We start from the raw sequence: 19,848 nt of genomic DNA, 5'->3' as shown, positions 1-19,848 counted from the left end.
CAGACAAGGAAACTTGCCCTCTGGGTTTGCATATGAGCCTGACTCTGAGCCCTGCCCTCTCCATTTTGTGTTCACCAGAACTCCAAAAAGTCTATGTTTTTATTTTTGGGTTTTTTTTTTTTGCTGTTTTTGCTAGCCCTATCTCCTCTCCACCTGGCTGAGTGCTCCTGGATTCTCTGATGTCTGGTCTTTGTCTATGTTTGGAGTTTGGATCAGCAGTCTGAGTTTTCAATAAGAGCCACAACTGCAGTTCTCCCTCCTCATTCCCAGCACTGACAGCCCTCCTTCCACGGGACTGAGCCTGGCAGGGAGGGGCATGGGTCCCCTGGCCGTGAGAACTTACAGATTTTGCTGATCTCAGCTGTTCCACACATTCATGGGTGTTGTATGAAGTGTGCCCAAAGTCAAATCGCTTTCCAGTGTCTGGTCCACGCAGTTCCTGGCTTTCTACCTACTGCCCTGGAGGAGTAACTAAAACTTACACCTCACCACTTCACCATCTTCTAAGTATAAATTATTAACTAGATTAGGTAGAACAAAGGCATTGAGGTAGTGATAACAGAGGTGATTCAAGACAAACTCCATATTTGGATATTTCTTGCCAAGAAAAGATGTTTGTTTTTTAATTTGTGTGCTGCTTTAATTAGTTTAGGATTTTTCTTGACATATGTGTATAAACGCCTATTATACATGAATATGTGTATACATTCCTATTTGAGGGGTATGGGAAGGATTGAGTTTATGTCACTGTTATGGTATGAAATATTTTTTTGTGAGATAAAGGTGTGTGTATTATTTAAAGAATTTATTTCTTTTCTCATTTAGTGTTTTATTCATTTTCCAGGTTAGCACTCTACGTATATGAATATCTGCTCCATGTAGGAGCTCAGAAATCTGCCCAAACATTTTTATCAGAGGTATGTTTTACATTTTTTTTGTATTTCGTATGTAAGTAAAAAATATCCTGAAATAGTTGTTTGAATTTTTGCTATTTATATATTATGTAATGATTGCTCAGTTACAAGTATGCATTGTATAATCTTTTGGATTATATGTAAGCATTTAAAAAGTTTTTCTAGTAACAGTTATACAATTTAAACATTCCCCTTTTAACACATTCATATATGTAATTCTGTGGTGTCAGTTGCATTCATAGTGTTGTATACTATCACCATCGTCCATTCATAATTCTCCCATCACCCCCAACAGAAATTCTGTACAGTTAAGGTCTAAGCCACCCATCTCCAGCCCTGTCCTTCCTGACCCTGGTAACCTGTTTTCTAGTTTCTGACTGTATGAATTTGCTTATTCTAATTGTTTCATATCAGTGAGATCATAAAATAGTTGTCCTTTTGTGTCTGGCTTATTTCCCTCAATATGAGCTTTTCGGGGTTCGTCCACGTTGTTGTCTGCATCAGAACCTTGTTCCTTTTCATGGCCGCGTAATATTCTATTGTATGTACATACAAAATTTTGCTTACTGGTTCATTGGTTGATGAATACTTGGGCTGCTCCCATCTTTTGGAAATTGTGAATAATGCTTCTATGAACATTGGTTTGTAAAAATCTATTTGAGTCCCTGTTTTCAATTTTTTTTTTTAGTGTATACTCAGATGTAGGATTGCCGGGTCATATGGTAATTCTATACTTAATTTTCTGAGGAACCACCAAAGTATATTCCACAGTGCCTACACCATTTTACATTCCCACCAACAATGAATGAGTGTTGTGTTTCTCCAACAGTTATTATTTTTGTTTGTTTATGTTTTAATAGTAACCATTCTACTGGGTGTAAAGTGGTATCTCATTGTGGTTTTGGTTTGCATTTCCCTGATGGCTAATGATGTTGAACATCTTTTCATGTGCTTTTTGGCCATTTGTATATCTGTTTCAAGAAATGCCTATTCGTCTTTTGACCATTTTTTGAATGGGTTGTCTTTTTGTTTAAGAGTTGTAGGATTTCTTTATAGATTCTAAAATTAAACTCTTATCAGATACGTGGCTTCCAAATATTTTCTCCCACTGAGTAGGCCATCTTTGCTTTCTTGAAGTCCTTTCATGTGCAAAAGTTTTTAATTTTGATGAAACTCTGTTCATCTATTTTTTCTTTTAGTGTGAGGTCTAAGAAACCATTCATTGCCTAACAAAAGATCCTGAAGATGCTTCCCTATGTTTTCTTCTAGGAGTTTTATAGTCTTGGTTCTTACATGTTCGTTTTTGATTGATTTTGATTTAATTTTTGTATACAGTCTGAGGGTAGGGGTCTCCCCCTCATTATTTTGCATATGGATATCGGTTCTTTCAGCACTATTTGTTGAAGATACTGTTCTTTTCCCACTGAGTGAATGTGGCACCTTTGTCAAAAATCAATTGGCCATACCGCTGAGGATGTGGGGGAAAATGCCGAAGTGTTGGACCTTCTCACCTGAATTGTTGCTGATTTTCTCACAAATGTTGAGGACTGACGGCTTGGTATGCTGAGCCCTCTCTCTTGGGGCTGGCCCCTATGAAGCTTGTTACTGCAAAGAGAGGCTAACCTGCTTATAATTGTGCCTAAGAGTCTCCCCTGGAGTGCCTCTTTGTTGCTCAGATGTGACCCTCTCTCTCTAGCTAAGCCACCTAGGCAGGTGAACTCCCAAGGGTGGAAATCTCCCTGGCAATGCAGGATATGACTCCTGGGGATGAACCTGGACCCAGCATCGTGGGATTGAGAACATGTTCTTGACCAAAAGGGGTATGCAAGATGAAATGAAGTGAAGCTTCATTGGCTGAGAGATTTCAAATAGTGTCGAGAGGTCACTCTGGTAAACATTCTTACGCACTATATAGATAAACAGTCTTTAGATTTTAATGTAGTGGAATAGCTAGAAGTAAATACCTGAAACTAGCAAATGCCAACGCAGTAGCCTTTACTCTTGAAGACGGGTGTATAACAATATAGCTTATAAGGGGTGATGCTGTGATTGTGAAACCCTTTATCCAGTGTATGGATGGATAAGTAGAAAAATGGGGACAAAAGCTAAATGAAAAATAGGGTGGGATGGGGGGATGCTTTGGGTGTTCTTTTTTACTTTTTTTTTTTATTCTTATTCTGATTCTTTCTGGTGTAAAGAAAATGTTCAAAAATAGATTGGGGGCTCTTTTCCTGCTGGAACCATGGAGGATGTCAAAGAGAAGAAGGTTCCAGCTGTGCTGGAAACCCTTAAGAAAAAAAGTGAAGGAATTTTGCTGAACTGATGATCAAGTGCTTGAGGAAGAAGTTTGCCCAAAAGATGCTTTGAAAGGCAAGGAGGAAGATTATCTATGAAAAAGCCAAGCACTATCACAAGGAATATAGGCAAATGTACAGAACTGAGATTCGAATGGCTTGAATGGCAAGAAAAGCTGGCAATTTCTACGTACCTGCGGAACCCAAATTGGCATTTGTCATCAGGATCAGAGGTATCAATGGCGTGAGCCCAAAGGTCCAAAAAATGTAACTTCTTTGCCTTCGCCACATCTTCAATGACACCTTTGTTAAGCTCAACGAGGCCCCAATTAACATGCTGAGTATTGTAGAACCATATATTGCACGGGGGTACCCGAACCTGACGTCAGGAAACAAACTGATCTATAAGCATGGTTATGGCAAAATCAATGAGAACCGGATTGTGCAATCTTTGATTGCACAATCTCTTGGTAAATATGGCATCATCTGCATGGAAGACCTGATTCATGAAACCTATACTGTTGGGAAACGCTTCAAAGAAGCAAACGACTTCCTGTGGCCCTTCAAATTATCTTCTCCTGGAGGGGGGATGAAGAAAAAGACCACTGATTTTGTAGAAGTGGGAGATGCTGGCAACAGGGAAGACCAGATCAATAGGCTTATTAGAAGGATGAACTAAAGTGTCTACTATGATTACTTTTATAATCTGGTCAGTTAATAAACAGTGACTGCTTTCAAATTAAAAAAAAAATAGATTGGGGTGGTGAATGCATAACTATATGATGGTACTATGAATAGTTGTTTGTACACCATGGATGATTATATGGTATGTGAATATATCTCAATAAAACTGAATTTAATTAAAAAAAAATCAATTAACCATAGATGTGAGGGTCTATTTCTGAGCTCTCAATGTGATTCCATTGGTCTGTAAATCTATGTGCCGGTATCATGCTGTTTTTAAAATTCAATTTTATTGAGATATAGTCACATACCATACAATCATCCAAAGTGTACAATCAGTTGTTCACAGTACCATTATAAAGTTGTACATTCATCACCACAATCAATTTTTGAACATTTTCATTACTGCAAAAAAAAGAATAGGAATAAAAATTTAAGTAAAAAAGAATACCTAAACATCCCATTCCCCCATCCCTCCCTATTATTCATTTATTTTTTGTCCTCATTTTTCTACTCGTTTATCCATACACTGGATAAAGGGAGTGTGATCCACAAGGTTTTCACAATCACACGGTCACACAGTGTAAGTATATAGTTGCAGAATCATCTTCAAGAATCAAGTTCAACAGTTTCAGGTATTTCCTTCTAACTATTCCAATATACTAAAAACTAAAAAGGAATATCTATATAACACAGAAGAATAACCTCCAGAATGTCCTCTCAACTCCACTTGAAATCTCTCAGCCACTAAAATTTCATTTTGTTTCATTTCTCTCCCCCGTTTTGGTCACGAAGTCTTTCTCAATCCCTTGATGCCAGGTCCAGGTTCATCCCCAGAAGTTATGTCCCATGTTGCCAGGGAGATTTACACCCCTGGGAATCATGTCCCGTGGAGGGGGAGAGTAGCAAGTCTACCTGCAGAGTTGGCTTAGAAAGAGAGGCCACATCTGAGCAATAAAAGAGGTTCTCTGGGGGTGTCTCTTACACACCATTATAAATAGGCTTAGCCTGTCCTTTGCAGTAACAAGCTTCATAATGGCAGGCCCTAAGATTGAGGGCTCGGCCTTCTAAATTGGTAGTCCCCAGTGCTTGTGAGAATATCAGTAATTCCCCAGGTGGGGAAGTTTAATATTGCCACATTTCCCCCCAATCTCTCAAGGTGGCTTTGCAAATACATTTTTATTCTCTGCCCAAATTACTCTTGGATGTATCAGAGTTTCACACTAACCTGTACAAACCAACCAAATCTCACCCCATATTCTAAGTAATTATGGTGTTTGAATAAACTGACCATACAAGTTAAATTATATAGTGTGCTATGGAAAATATGGATTTTGCACCAAATAAACATCTCTTCCTTTGGACTCACAAAGAAGTTGAAGTTTTGAAACACCATTAATATCATCTTTTACCCTTTAGTCTGGTTTACCTTAGTCCTAGCCATGTACATTTCATTCATATCTCTAATTGAAGTCTTATCTTTTTTTTGGCTTCTTTACAACATTTGCTGTATGGGGTAATGCTGACATTCGTAGCTGCTGAACTCTAGCTCTGAGTCTAAGGTGTCATGTCACACAGATACCTGAACTTCCAGGGACTGACCAGGTTATACACAAAGAGCTCAGCATCTCAGAATTTAGAAACAGCCATTACAACTCAGGAATAGATGTAAATTGTGTAAGAGCTTACAATCTAGGTACCTTTACCATAACACTTCTCCTGATAACATATGATCTCAGATTCAATTCTCAGAGTTTGCACATAATATTTAGTTCTTATTAGTGAGGTATTATAATGTTTGTCTTTTCATTTCTGGTTTATTTCACTCAGCATACTGTCCTCAGAGTCCATTCATCTAGTTGCATACCTCACAGCTTATTTCCTTCTTGTAGCCTCTCAGTATTCCATTGTATGTATACACCACAGTTTGCCATTCTGTTCATCAGTTAATATACCCTTAGGCCACCTTCATCCATTGTGAATCATGAATACTGCCACGTTAAACCCTACTGTGCATATATCCATTCATGTCCCTGCTCCCATGTCTTCCAGATATGTACCCAATAACAGGGTTGCAGGACCTCATGACAGCCCCATTTTTAGCTTCCTGTGGAACCACCAAACTGTCCTCCAGATGGGCTGCACCATTCTACCTCTCCACCAACAGTGATTAGGTACATCACTCTCTCCACATTTTCTCCAGCACTTGTATCCCTCTGTTTATTTTTTAAACAGTTTCATTCCCACACCATACATTCCCTCCTAAGTAAACAATCAAAGGTTCCAAGTATAATCACATAGTTATGCATTCACCACCACAATCTCTTTGAGGACATTTCCATCTCTTCCACAAAGAAAAAAAAGAAGAGGACAAAAAAGAAAAAAACAGAAAAAAAATGACTAAAAAACAAAATAAAATAAAAAATAAAATAAACTTAAAATAAAATACAATAAAAACGTCAGACAACATCAACACCAAGAATCCTATACTGTCCTTTATATCCCCCTCTATAAACATTTATTTTAGCTTTGATATATTGCCTTTGTTACAATTATTGGAAGCATATTACAATGTTACTGTTGACTATAGACTCTAGTTTGCATTGATTTTACTTTTTTCCCCCAATACCATCCCATTTTCAACATCTTACAAGCTGACATTCATTTGTTCTCTGTCATGTAAAACCTATTTATATTTGTACATTTAATCACAATCACTGACCACTCTAGGTTTCATATAGATAAAGTCCCAGTCTTTATCTTTTGTCTTTCCTTCTGGTATCATACATACCCCTAACCTTCCTCTTTCAACTGTGCTCACATTCATCTTTGTTCAGTATACTTAGAATACTATGCTACCATCACACAGTATTGTGGTATCTATTTCTGGACCTATGCAATCAATCCTCTTGAACATTCTGTACTCTTTCAGCATTAAATGCTCTATTTCTACCAGCATTCTATCTCTTGATATCTTCATTTCTACACTCTTCTCCAAACCTCTCTCGCCTGTCTTTTCCTATCTGTCTCTAGCATGCCCTTTAGTATTTCTTGTAGAGGAGGTCTCCTGTTCACAAACTCTCTCAGTGTCTGTTTATCTGTAAATATTTTAGACTGTCCCTCATTTTTTTTGGGTTTTATAAAAGTGTATTTGTTTACAAATTTGCCATCCAAAGGCCATAAAAGTGTCCAAGCTACAGCATCAGCATTAGGGTACCTCCACTAAAGGATGGCTGATGGCATCTGGAAAACCTCTGTTAGTTGGGAAGGCATGTGGCTGGCTTCTGCTGATCCTGTCTCCCTCATTTTTGAAGGACAGTTTGGCCAGATATAGGATTCTTCGTTGGCAGGTTTTCTCTTTCAGTATTTTGGATATATCATACCACTGTGTTCTTGCCTCTATGCTTTATGCTGAGAGATCTGCACTTAGTCTCATCAAGCTGCCCTTGTATGTGATGGATTGTTTTTCTCTTGCTGCTTTCAGAATTCTCTCTTTGTCTTTGACATTTGAAAATCTGATTAGTTTCTTGGTGTAGGTCTATTTAGGTCATTTCTCTTTGGGGTACTGTGTGCTTCTTGGACCTGTAGTTTCATGTCTTTCATATGAGTTGGGAAATTTTCATTGATTATTTCCTCTATTCTTTTTGCCATTTTCTCTTCTCTTCTCTTTCTGGGACACTTATAACATTTATATTCATGTGTTTCATCTTATCATTCAGTTCCCTGGGACCCTGCTCATATTTTTCCATTCTTTTCCCTATCTGTTCTTTTGTGTGTAGGATTTTGGATGTTCTGTCCTCTAGTTCACTATTCCTTTCTTCTTCCTCTCCAAGACTGCTGTTTTATGTCTCCATTGTGTTTTTCATCTCTTCTATTCTGCCTTTCATTCCCATAAGTTCTGCCATTTGTTTTTTCAAGATTATGAATTCTTCCTTATAGTCACCCAGTATTTTCTTTATATCCTTCACCTCTTTTGGCAAATTTTCTTTCAACTCATTGATTTGATTCAGAAGATTTGTTTGAACATCTTTAATTAATTGTTTCAATCCTATTGAGGTGTTAGTTTGTTAATTTGAGTGGGCATATCTTCGTGTTTCCTTGTATGGCTCATTTTTTGCTGTCTAGGCATCTCATTTTCTTGATTAGTTTATTCTGAAGATTATTTGCTCTCTTTTGCCTAGGTTTTTCTTGTTGGTTGTCTTTGTTCTCTATCTTTTCTTTGTTTCTCTTACTGGCCAGTTGTCAGATTGGCTCTGCCCCCCACTTTTATCCCCCAAATCAGGAGCCCACCGTGGCCTGCCACAGGGATAGGAGGTAGGCACTGGGCACCTCAGCAAGTTCACTGTGTGTGGTAATACAAATCTTCTGACATCCAGTGGTGCTCTGTTTTCTGTAGGCCAGTAGGACCTGGGTTTGTTTTAGAGCCCTGCTTTAACAGTTGGGTCTTCCTTATTTCTCAGCCAAAACAGGGCCAGGTTTTCTGTACAGGGTGTATAGAACAGCACCTGTGGTCCTAAAAAGTGTCTGAAGCATCTTTTTTAAAAGTGTTTGAGTTCTTTTATACCTTCTGGACTGTACAGCAGATGGCCCTGTTCAGTAACTTAATCATCCTCTGAGCACAGGCTGCATCTACATAGGTGAGCTAAAACTGCGGGATTCCTATACCCTCACTTTGGCAGCCAAAATCTGGCTCCATGTTGGGGGCTCCACCAATGGGAAAGTACTCCCTTATCTGATCCAGTATACTGACCATCCCCCAGGCAAGGAAATGGTCGCTGGCTGTTGCTTCCTTCTAGGGTTGGGGAAGGGCTTTCAGACCCAAGGCTGGAAACACAGTCTCTGCCCACATTTTCTGTGTCTCTTTTGCTGACCTGGGCCTTGAAATATCCTCCCCTGTCCCCCAGGTCTTCAGACGGTGGGGGTTTGTCTCACTGCTGTGAGAGATTTTATAGTTTGTGTCTGTGGTGGGAGGGGTCCCATTTGCTGATTCTGTGCCTGTGCCACAGTGAGACCAAGTGAGGGAGTGAGGAGAGCACCAGCTGGTCCAGGACAGAGGATTTGTACCTGATATTTCTTCTCTTTCTTCCGTTCAGCATTTTCAGGGTCATTCTCCATTCTTGTATCTTCCTCCACAGTTTCAAACAGTTTGGAATTGTCCTTGTTTTCATTGAATCTCTCGAGAGATATTTTCAGTAGCTGTTTACATTGCCATGTTGATGACGTCACTAGTACCATGCTGTTTTGACCATTATAGCTTTGTAATAAATTTTAAAGTTGGGATGTATGAGTCCTCCAACTTTATTCTTCTTTTTCAAGATGTTTTTGGCCATTTAGTTCCCCTTATCCTTCCAAATAAATTTGGTGATTGGGTTTTCCATTTCTGCAAAAAGGCTATTGGAATTTTGATTGGGAACACTTTGAATCTGTCAATTATTTTCAGTAGAATTGACATCTTGGCAATATTTAGTCTTTGAATATATGAGCATGTAATATCCTTCTATTTATTTAGATCTCCTTTGATTTCTTTTAGCAGTGTTTTGTAGTTTGCTGTGTATAAGACCTTTACATCCTTGGTTAAATTTATTACTAGATATATGATTCTTTTAGTTGCAGTTTTAAATGAAATTTAAAAAAAATTCCTTCTCAGATTGTTCATTGCTAATGTATAGAAATGCTACTGATTTTTGCTTGTTGATCTTGTACCCCACTACTTTGCTGAATTCGTTTATTATCTCTCATTGCTTTGTTAAAGATTTGTTTGGACTTTGTCTATATGGAATCATCGTCTGAAAATAGGGAAAGTTTTACTTCTTCCTTTCCATTTTGGATGCCTTTTATTTCTTTTTCTTGCCTAACTCCTCTGGCTAGAACTTCCAGTACAATGTTGAATAACAGTGTTGACAGTGGGCATTCTTGTCTTGTTTCAGATCTTAGAGGGAAAGCTTTCAGTCTTTAACCATTGAGAATGATGTTAGTTGTGAGTTTTTCTTATATGCTCTTTACCATGTTGAGCAAGTTTCCTTCTATTCCTATTTTCTAAGTGGTTTAATCAAGAAAGGATGCTGGATTTTGTCATGCCTTTTCTTCCTCAGTTGAGATGATCTTGTGGTTTTCTTCCCATTCATTGTGTTAATGTGGTGTACTACATTAATTGATTTTTTTTATGTTGAACCACTTGCATATCTGGGACAAATCACACTTGATCATGAGGTAGAATTCTTTTAAGGTGCTGTTGGATTTGGTTTGCTAGTATTTTGATGAGGATTTTTGCCTCTGTCTTCATAAGGCATATAGGCCTGTAATTTTCTTATAGTATCTTTATCTGACTTTGGTATTATTGATGTTGACCTCATTGAATGAGCTGCATGGTGTTCCTTCTAGTTTAATTTCTTGGAAAAGTTTGAGCAGGATTTGTGTTAATTCTTGGAATGTTTGGTAGAATTTATCTGTGAAGCCATCTAGGCTTTTGATTACTGATTCATTCTCTTACCTTGTAATTCAGTTGTTGAGATCTTCAGATTTTTCTGGAGTCACTATAAGTTGTTTGTGTCTTTCTAGGAATTTTTCTGTTTCATCTAGGTTGTCTAATTTGTTTCTGTTTTAGTTTTCTTTGCTGCACAAGCGAATGCCATGCAATGGGATGTCTTAAACAGTGGAAATTTAATGGTTCACACTGTTGAAGCCAAGAAAAAGTCCAAATGAAGGCATTGTCAAAATGATGTTTTCTTCCCAAAGACTGGTTGGTATTCTAGGGCTGGCTGCCAGCAATCCTTAGTCCTGGGCGCTCTGTCACGGCAGTGAACATGGTGGCATCTCATGGCCCCTCAGTTCTCTTCCAGCTTCTGTTTAATTTCATCGTCTTATTTCTTGTGACTTTCTGACTGTCTGAATTTTTTTCTGCTTATTAAAGACCCCACTAGTAAGGTTAAGATTCATCGTGATTGAAGTTGGCCATGATTAAACTGAAGTAACTGTTAGGTTTTTTAGTTGAGAAGAGAAATGACAACTCGATCAAAGGAGTTTTATTGTCTGGCCATGCGCAGGCAGGCTGAAGCCTAAGATTGCAACAGCCGCAAGCCAAGGGAATAGTAGGACTTATAAAGGATGGTTGACGGGAAGTTCTTTGTCCATGAACAGGGAGGCTGACAGGTTTAGGTTTGTAGTCTTTCAGTGGCTTCTTTTGGGAAAGGGGGTAGTTGGCAGATTTCCATTTGCTGGTTTGAGAGCGGGGGCTTGGGAGCTAGAAAGTTTAAAATTTTAAACGTTCAGGATTCCTGAGGGCAGGGGTGGTGGCTTGTTGTGAACCTGCAGGGTTCCAAGGGTGGGGGGTGGTGGTGGCATTATCTCAAACTTGAAGAATTCCTAAGGGGGGTGGTGGGGCAAGGGCCCAGGGCCTAAACCTAACAGTAGCCTCATCAAAAGGTCCTTCTTAAATGGGTTCACGCCATGGGCATGCATTAAATTTAAGAACATGCTTTACACCTTCAAACCACCAAAGATGGCATACATTTGTTCATAGTATCCTCTTATGATCCTTTTTGTTTTTGTTGGACCAGTAGTAATGTCCCGCTTCTCATTTCTGATTGTTTGCATCCTCTCTATTTTTCCTTTGTCCATCTAGCTAAAGGTTTGTCAATCTTACTGATCTTTTCACAGAACTAACTTTTGGTTTTGTTGTTGCTCTCTGTTATTTTTTATTCCCTCTTTCATTTATTTCTGCTCAAATCTTTGTTATTTCTTTCTTCTGTTCACTGTGGATTTAGTTTGTTGTTGGTTTTCTTGTTCCTCCAGGTGTGCAAGTAGGTCTTTGATTTAGGCTCTCTCTTTTTTAGTATAAGCATTTAGGAGTATCAATTTTCCTCTCACCACTGCATTTACTGCATACCATTTGTTTTGTTAAGTTGTGTTCTCATTTTCCTTTTTCTCAAGATATTTACTGATTTTCCTTGAGATTTCTTCTTTGACCCATTAATTAAGAGTGTGTTACTTACTTCCATATATTTGTGGATTTTCCACTTCTCTGCCTCATATTGATTTCCAGCTCCTTTCCATTTTGGTCAGAGAAGATGCTTTGTATAATTTCAATATTTTAAAATTTATTGAGAGGAGGAGGGGCAAGATGCCAGCATAGAGAGTAGTGGAATTTAATCAATCCCCTGAAACAAATAATAAAGTGGAACAGCTAGTAAATAATTTGGAATAACTGCTGGGGGACAACAGTGACTCCCCACACATCATATACCAATCTGGATTGGGAGGAATGCCTGAGATCGCAGCATAGAATCCGTAAGTAAAAGCTGTGGAACCATGCCAAGAGACCCCTCCCCCAAAGGCAGGCTTTGCTGCAAAACCTCACTGTATTAGAAAGTAGCAGCACGCTCCGAGCAAGCAAACGTAGGTCCGCTCAGCTCCAACTGGGGTTTTAATTAACAAATGTGGACTGCCGAATATAAGCTACAAACTCCCAACAGGCAGACAGAGGCTTTTAGTGATGACTGATCTTAAAAAAACAGAAGACTCATCCATCCTGGGAGGGGGAGCCCAGAAGACTGGGTGATACTTCTGGCTGAGTGAAACTGGGGGGCTGTGTACTGGCTCCAAAAGGGGGCTTTCTGTCCCTTTTTCTCTCTTTCAACCTGAGGGGCTCAGAACAGAGAGCCGCAGCCATTTTCAGTTAGCAGCGCTCTGACTCAGACAGGAGTGGAGATAACAGAGTCAGAAAGACTATTCAAATGCAGATGATAACTCCCTAGGGGATGTATATCCCCTAAGAGAAAGGAGGTGAGGCCCAGCTTTCTCTTCAGAACCAGACCCCAGAGCCAGGGAGAAAACAGCCAAAGCAGAAACTAAGGAGGCCACACCTCCCTAGAGCAGTTGGGAGCCATAGGCTGACAGGCGCCACCTGCTGGGCAGGTTAGGAAAAGCAACAGTGACTGGAAACCTTACAGGGAAGTCTGTCATTCCTCTAAGTTACACCCTGAAAATAACCCCATTCTGAGACCTGAACCCATTCTGGTCTGAGGAAATCAGACTGGGGTAGCCAAGCAAAACAGATGCCTAGACAACAGAATACTACCATCTATACTAGGAAAAATGAAGATATGGCCCAGTCAAAGGAACAAACTTACATCTCATTCAAGATTTAGTTGACATATTGTTTCACTTTAATGAAACAATCTATTAAAGATTTTCAAAGAAATGCTTAATCAAATAAAAAACCAAATCAATGAGTTCAGGGAAGATATAACAAAAGAGACTAAGGCTATAAAGAAAACACTGGGTGAACATAAGGTAGAAATTGAAAGTTTGAAAAAACAACTGGCAGAATCTATGGCAATGAGAGGCACAACACAAGAGATGAAAAACACAATGGAGACATGCAACAGCAGATCACAAGAGGCAGAAGAAAACACTCAGGAACTAGAGAACAAGACACCTGAAATCCTATACACAAAAGAACAGATAGGGAAAAGAATGGAAAAATGTGAGCAATCTCTCAGAGAATTAAATGATAACATGAAGCACAGAAATGTACTTTTCATGGGTGTCCCAGAAGGAGAAGAGAAGGGAAAAGGGGCAGAAGCAGTAATAGAGGAAATAATGAAAATTTCCCATCTCTTATGAAAGACATAAAATGACAGATCCAAGAAGTGCAGTGTACCACAAACAGAATAGATCTGAATAGACCGGCGCCAAGACACTTGATAATCAGATTATCAAACATCAGAAACAAAGACAGAATCCTGAAAGCAACAAGACAAAAGTAATTCATCACGTACAAAGGGAGATTGATAAGACTATGTGCGGATTTCTCAGCAGAAACCATGGGGGCAAGAAGGAAGCAGTGTGATATATTTAAGATACTGAAAGAGAAAAATCACCAGCCAAGAATCCTGTATCTGGCAGAACTGTCCTTCAAATATGAGGGAGAGTTTAAAATATTCTCTGAGAAACAGACGATGAGAGAGTTTGTGAACAAGATACCTGCACTATGAGAAATACTAAAGGAAGCACTACAGACAGATAGGAAAAGACAGGAGTGAGAGGTTTGGAACACAATTTTGGGTGATGGTAGCACAAGAATGTAAGTACACTGAATAAAGATGACTGTGAGTATCGTCGAAAGAGGAAGGTTAGGCACATGTGGGACACCAGAAGGAAAGAGGAAAAATAAAGACTGGGACTGTATAATTCAGTGAAACCTAGAGTGCTCAACAATCGTGAAATAATCTACAAATATGTTTTTGCATGAGAAAGAACAAATGAATGTCAACCCTGCAAGGTGTTAAAAATAGGGTGGTATTGGGGAAAAAATACAACCAATGCAAACTAGAGACTGTAGTTTACAGAAACTTTGTATTATGCTTCCTTTAATGTAACAAAGGCAATAAACCAAAGCTAAATGCCTATAAGAGGGGGACTTAAGGGAGGGGTATGATACTCTTGGCATTGGTCATGTTGTCTTACTCTTTCATTCTACATTAGTTTAATTCTATTTTTCCTTTCGTTGCTTTTTAGCTGTTTTTTTTCTTTCCTTTTGTCTCTACCTTCTTTGACTCTTCCTCCTCCTTTGTGGAAGAAATGGAGATGTCCTTATATAGATAGTGGTGATGGTGGTGAATACATAAATACGTAAATAAATACATAAATACTTGTGGTGGGTGAACAAAACCATCTTAAAAAAAATGGGTTGATGAAGAAACCTTGAGAGCACTATATTGTGTGAGATAAGTCAGACCCATAAGGACAAATATTGCATGGTCTCACTGATATGAACTAATTATAATATGTAAACTCATAGACATGAAATATAAGTTACCAGGATATAGAACAAGGCTAAAGAATGGGGAGCAGTTGCTTATCATGAACAGAATGTTCAACTAGGGTGAACCTAAGTGTTTGGAAGTGGACAGAGGTGATGGTAGCACGTTATTGTGAGAATAACTAACAGTACTGAATAGTATGTGAATGTGGTGGAACAGGGAGGCTCAGAGTCACGTTTGTCACCAGAAGGAAAGTTGGAGGTTAAAAGATAGGAATGTATAAAACAGTGAATCTTGTGGTGGACAATGTTCATGATTAACTGTGCAAATATTAGAAATCTATTTCATGAACTGGAACAAATGTATGACAGTATAACTAGAAGCCAATAATTGAGGGGTAGTTAGGGAAAAAATATACCTATTGCAAACTATGTACTATAGTTAGCAGTATCTTAACATTCTTTCTCAACAGTAACAAATGTACTATTCCAATACTGTGAGTCAATAGTGGAGGGGGGGTGGTTAAGGGTAGGGGAGGAATTGAGTTTTCTGTTTTGTCTTTATTTCTTTTCTGGAGTAAAGAGAATGTTCTAAAAATTGGAAAAAAATTCATTGTGGTGATAGATGCATAGGTATATGATGGTACTGTGGGCAATTGATTGTACACTTTGGGTGTTTGGTTAATTGTTTGTATGTGAACAATCTCAATGAAATTAAATTAAAGAAAATTTATTGAGACTTGTTTTGTAGACATGTGGTCTATCCTGGAGATTGATCTATGTGTACTTGAGCAGAATATGTATCCTGTTTTTTTGGGGTGCAGTGTTGTGTATATCTGTTAGGTCTAGTTCATTTATAGTATTATTTAGTTTCTCTATTTCTTTATTGAACCTTTATCTAGATGTTTTATCTGTTGTTGAAAGTGCTGTATTGAAGTCTCCAACTGTTATTGTAGAGGTGTCTATTTTGCCCTTTCTGGTTTTGCCAGTGTTTGCCTAATTTGTTTTGGGGCACTGTGGTTAGGTATGTAAATATTTATGACTGTTGTTTCTTCTTGGTGTATTGACTCTTTTATTAATATATAGTGTCCTTCTTTGCCCTTTGTAATAACTTTTGACTTAAATTCTATTTTGTCCAATATTAGTATAGCTATCCCTGCTCTCTTTTGGTTACTATTTGCATGGAGTATCTTTTTCCATCCTTTCACTTTTAACCTATATGTGTCTTTGGGTGTAAGGTAAGTCTCTTGTATACAACTAATAGTTGGGTCATGCTTTTTTAATCCATTCTACCAATCTGTGTCTTTTGATTGGAGAGTTTAATCCATTAACATTCAGTGTTATTACTGTAAAAGCAGTACTTCAGTCATTTTTTCCTTTGTTTTTTATGTCTTATATCTTTTTTATCTTTTTTCCCTTTATCTTAGCCTCCTTTTCTTTCTTCTTTTGTGATGTTTTTCTAGTTTGCCAATGCTGCCAGAAAGCAAAACACCAGAAATGGATTGGCTTTTATAAAAGGGGGTTTATTTCGTCGCAAGGTTACAGTCTTATAGCCATAAAGTGTCCATCAACAAAGGGTACCTTCACTGGAGGATGGCCAATGGTGTCTGGAATATCTCTGTTAGCTGGAAAGGCATGTGGCTGGTGTCTGCTCCAGAGTTCTGGTTTCAAAATGGCTTTCTCCCAGGACATTCCTCTCTAGGCTGCAGTTCCTCAAAAATGTCACTCTTAGTTGCTCTTGGGGTATTTGTCCTCTCTTAGCTTCTCTGGAGCAAGAGTCTGCTTTCAATGGCCATCTTCAAACTGTCTCTCATCTGCAGCTACTCTCTCAGCTTCTGTGCATTCTTCAAAGTGTCCCTCTTGTCTGTAGTAAGCCTGCTCCTTCTGTCTGAGCTTATTTAGTGCTCCAGTAAACTAATCCAGGTCCATGCTGAATGGGCGTGGCCACACCTCTGTGGAAATTATCCAGTCAGAGTTATCACCCACAGTTAGGTGGGGCGCATTTCCCTGGAAACAATCTAATCCAAACATTCCAACTTAATCCCCTCTAATACATCTACCTCACAAGATTGCATCAGAGAATATGGCTTTTTCTGGGGGACATAATACATTCAAACCAGCACAGATGTATTTCATTGATCCCTTTCTCACTTCCCTTTCTATGTATTTTTAAAATACTTTCATTGTACTGACCCTAGGGTTTGTATTATACAACCTGCATCTATTACCTGCTAATCTGAAAAGATAATAAACTTAACTTCATTAACATATACATTCTCTCCTCCAACATTACCTCTTTATATCTTGCATGTCCACTATCAGGAAATATGATTGTTTCTTATTTAATTACTAACTCCTATAGTAATTAAAGAGTGGAGTTATATTTTGAGGATGGGTTTTGCATTTACCCACCCACTTGTTACCTTTACTGAAGATCTTCATTTCTTCTTATAGCTCTAAGCCTCTCTCTCCTGTTTTTCTTTCAGCCTGAAGAGCTCCCTTTAGCAGTTTTTGTAGGGCAGGTCTTTTGGTGACCCATTCCTTCAGTTTTTGTTTATCTGTAAATGTCTTACACTCTCCCCCATTTTCGAAGGGCTGTTTTGCTGGATAAAGGATTATTGGTTGGCAGTTTTTCTATTTCAGTACCTTAAATTTATCATACCTCTGCCTTCTCACCTCTATGGTTTCTGGTGAGAAATCCATCACTTAATATTATTGAGGATACCTTGTACGTGATAAATCACTTTTCTCTTTCTGCTTTCAGAATTCTATGTTTATCTTTGGTATTTGACATTCTGATTAGTATGTCTTGGCGTAGGTCCGTTAGAGTTTATCTTGTTTGGAGTATATTGCACTTCTTGTGTATTTTATGTCCTTCATAAGAGTTTGGAAATTTTTGGCCATTATTTCATCAAATATTCTTTCTTTCTTCTCCTTTTCCATTCTTTTGTACTTCTCGGACTTCCATGATATGTTTATTGCTATGCTTCATCCTATCCAGAGGTCCCTTAGACAGTGCTCAGTTCTTTATATGTTCTTCTGACTGTGTGATTTTGATTGTTCTGTCCACTAGTTCACTCATTCTTCTGCCTGTTGAAATCTACTGTTGTATGTCTCTAGTGTATTTTTAATCTCCATTATTGTGCTTTTCATTTCCATATTTTTTTTGTGTTTCTTTTTAAATTTTCTAGCTCTCCTCTTTGATCACACATTGATTTTTAATATCCTTTAGCTCTATATCCATATGTAGTTTATTTTTATCTCTATTTTCCTTTATCTCCTTGAATTGATTTAAGAGATTTGTTTGAACTTGTTTGATTTGTTGTTCCAAAGTCTGTGTCTCCTCTGAAGTTTTAATTTGTTCCTTTGACTTAGCCATATTTCCTGTTTTAGTATTTTGCTGATGTCTGGGCATCTGATTGTTTTGATTTGCTAACTCTGAAGGCCAGTTTATCCCTTGTCACTGGGGTTTTATTGTAGATTGGCTATGTGTTAAGGCCCTTTTTCTACTCTTGGCCCAGCTGATGCTGAACCTTTAGAGTATCCTGTGTTTAGCTGTCCACATTTTCTTGAGGTCTTCTGCATCTGTTTCTTTCCCTGGACATGTGGTGCAGCTTTTAAGATTGCCCTTTTATGTGCAGTGGTTTAATCTCCAGCAGAAAGATTCCTTTCCTTTGTTCCTTCTCCAGGAGTCCTGATCTGTTCTGTTTCTTTCATGTAGAATTTTCTCCCCATCTCCTGTGATTTGTTCAACCACTCTCCCTCACTCAGTGCCCCTCTTTCATTACACTTTTCAGTCCTGGGGCCCATCCTGCCTTATGGCAGTTCAGGTTTTCTTTTTTCCTGTGAGGCTTTTCTGCCTCTTGTAACTTCCCTGTTTGGGTATACCACCCTGGGAGCCAGGGGGAGTCAGCATTCAAAAACGCCCTCTTAGACCAGGTTGGTGTTTGTACCTCTTGCCAGCAGTTCTGCTGCGTGTCTCTTTTGGTTCCCTGGGGCCCTTTTGTATGCATGGACTTGCCAGCCACTAGGGTTCTGCCTTGGGTCTCTAAGGCCTTGGTTCATTGTTCCTGGAAATGTGTGGAGTTCTAACTTACTGCCGTGGGTGGCTCTATGGTCTGCATCCATGGTGGGAGGTACCTGGGTTATACCTGTATGGCAGCTGCCTTGGACCAAATGAGGGGAGGGGTCTGGAATGGCAGGTCCCAGCTGTAGGTCTCCTACCTTCTTTTTTTGTTGTATTTCTTTTCTTTTTCTTTGACCCAGTATTTGTGTAGTCCTTCTCCAGGCTCTTTTGTTCTCCCAGAGTTCCAAGTAAGTGGGATTTTTTTTCTTTTATTAGTCGTTTCTGAGGGGAGACTTTTCCAGGGATGTCTTATGTTGCATGTCTATCACATCACTCCTATTTGTAAGGATTTATAATATCTCTAAATGTCATTTCCATGTCACTCAGTAACTTCTTTGTCTACTTTTCAGCCATTTTCCGCATAGAAAATGGGAACTAATATAGTCTTGGCAACAATAATCAAGAAAGCAAATTTGCTTTTTAAAAATAAGAAAGACCAAACACCATATCTCTAATTCCAGTAACATCTTGCTTTGGCATTAGTCCTGATTTTTGTTTGTTTGTTTTATTTGGTATGATAGTTGATTGGTAACTTCATTTCAGTTAAAAAACATTTTGATAATCATATTTGAAATTCTTATTTCTCTTTCTCTTTTTATCCATACTTTTTGAAACTTTGAATTTGAACTTTTTTGCTAGACTACTTTTTATTTTCCAATCTATTTAATGATAATGAGGATGATAGTTATTTTTATTGAGTCAAGGGTACTTATAAAATTGTCTGTAATTTTTATAAGAAATTAGCAAGTCAAGTAGTATTATTCCCTTTTACTGAGAAGAAAAACAGGGCTCAGAAAGTTGACATAACTGACTCATGGTCACACAGTTTAGTGATTTAGGAAACTAGAATTGAAACCTAGCTCCAGCTTAATTCCAAAATCCCTGGTTTTCTATCTCTGTGCCATCGAAGATAGTAGGCACTTTCCATATATGGCTTTTAGCAATTGAAATGTGACTGGCCTGAACTGAGAAGTCTATAAGTATGTGTACACATTGGATTTTGGAGACTTGGTATGAGGAAAAGAATATAAAAATGTCATTGATAATTTTAGAAACTCAATCTCACAT

The 19,848-nt window shown here is 38.4% G+C and overlaps 1 protein-coding gene across 5 annotated transcripts in view; it reads left to right on the top strand.

Annotated features, from left to right (window-relative positions):
- The window catches only part of SSBP2 (single stranded DNA binding protein 2), a 402,865-nt gene that overhangs the window by 114,513 nt on the left and 268,504 nt on the right, over nucleotides 1–19,848 (top strand). For all 5 annotated transcript variants that reach the window (XM_037801548.1, XM_037801547.1, XM_037801545.1 and 2 more), the window contains exon 2: nucleotides 845–917. In XM_037801548.1, coding sequence (XP_037657476.1) covers nucleotides 845–917 — 73 coding nt within the window. The remainder of the gene's footprint in view (nucleotides 1–844; nucleotides 918–19,848) is intronic.

Source organism: Choloepus didactylus, chromosome 13, assembly GCF_015220235.1.
Source record: "Choloepus didactylus isolate mChoDid1 chromosome 13, mChoDid1.pri, whole genome shotgun sequence".
Lineage (NCBI taxonomy): Eukaryota > Metazoa > Chordata > Mammalia > Pilosa > Megalonychidae > Choloepus > Choloepus didactylus.
The sequence above is the reverse complement of the archived record's forward strand: the minus strand, read 5'-3'. Positions and strand labels throughout refer to the sequence as shown.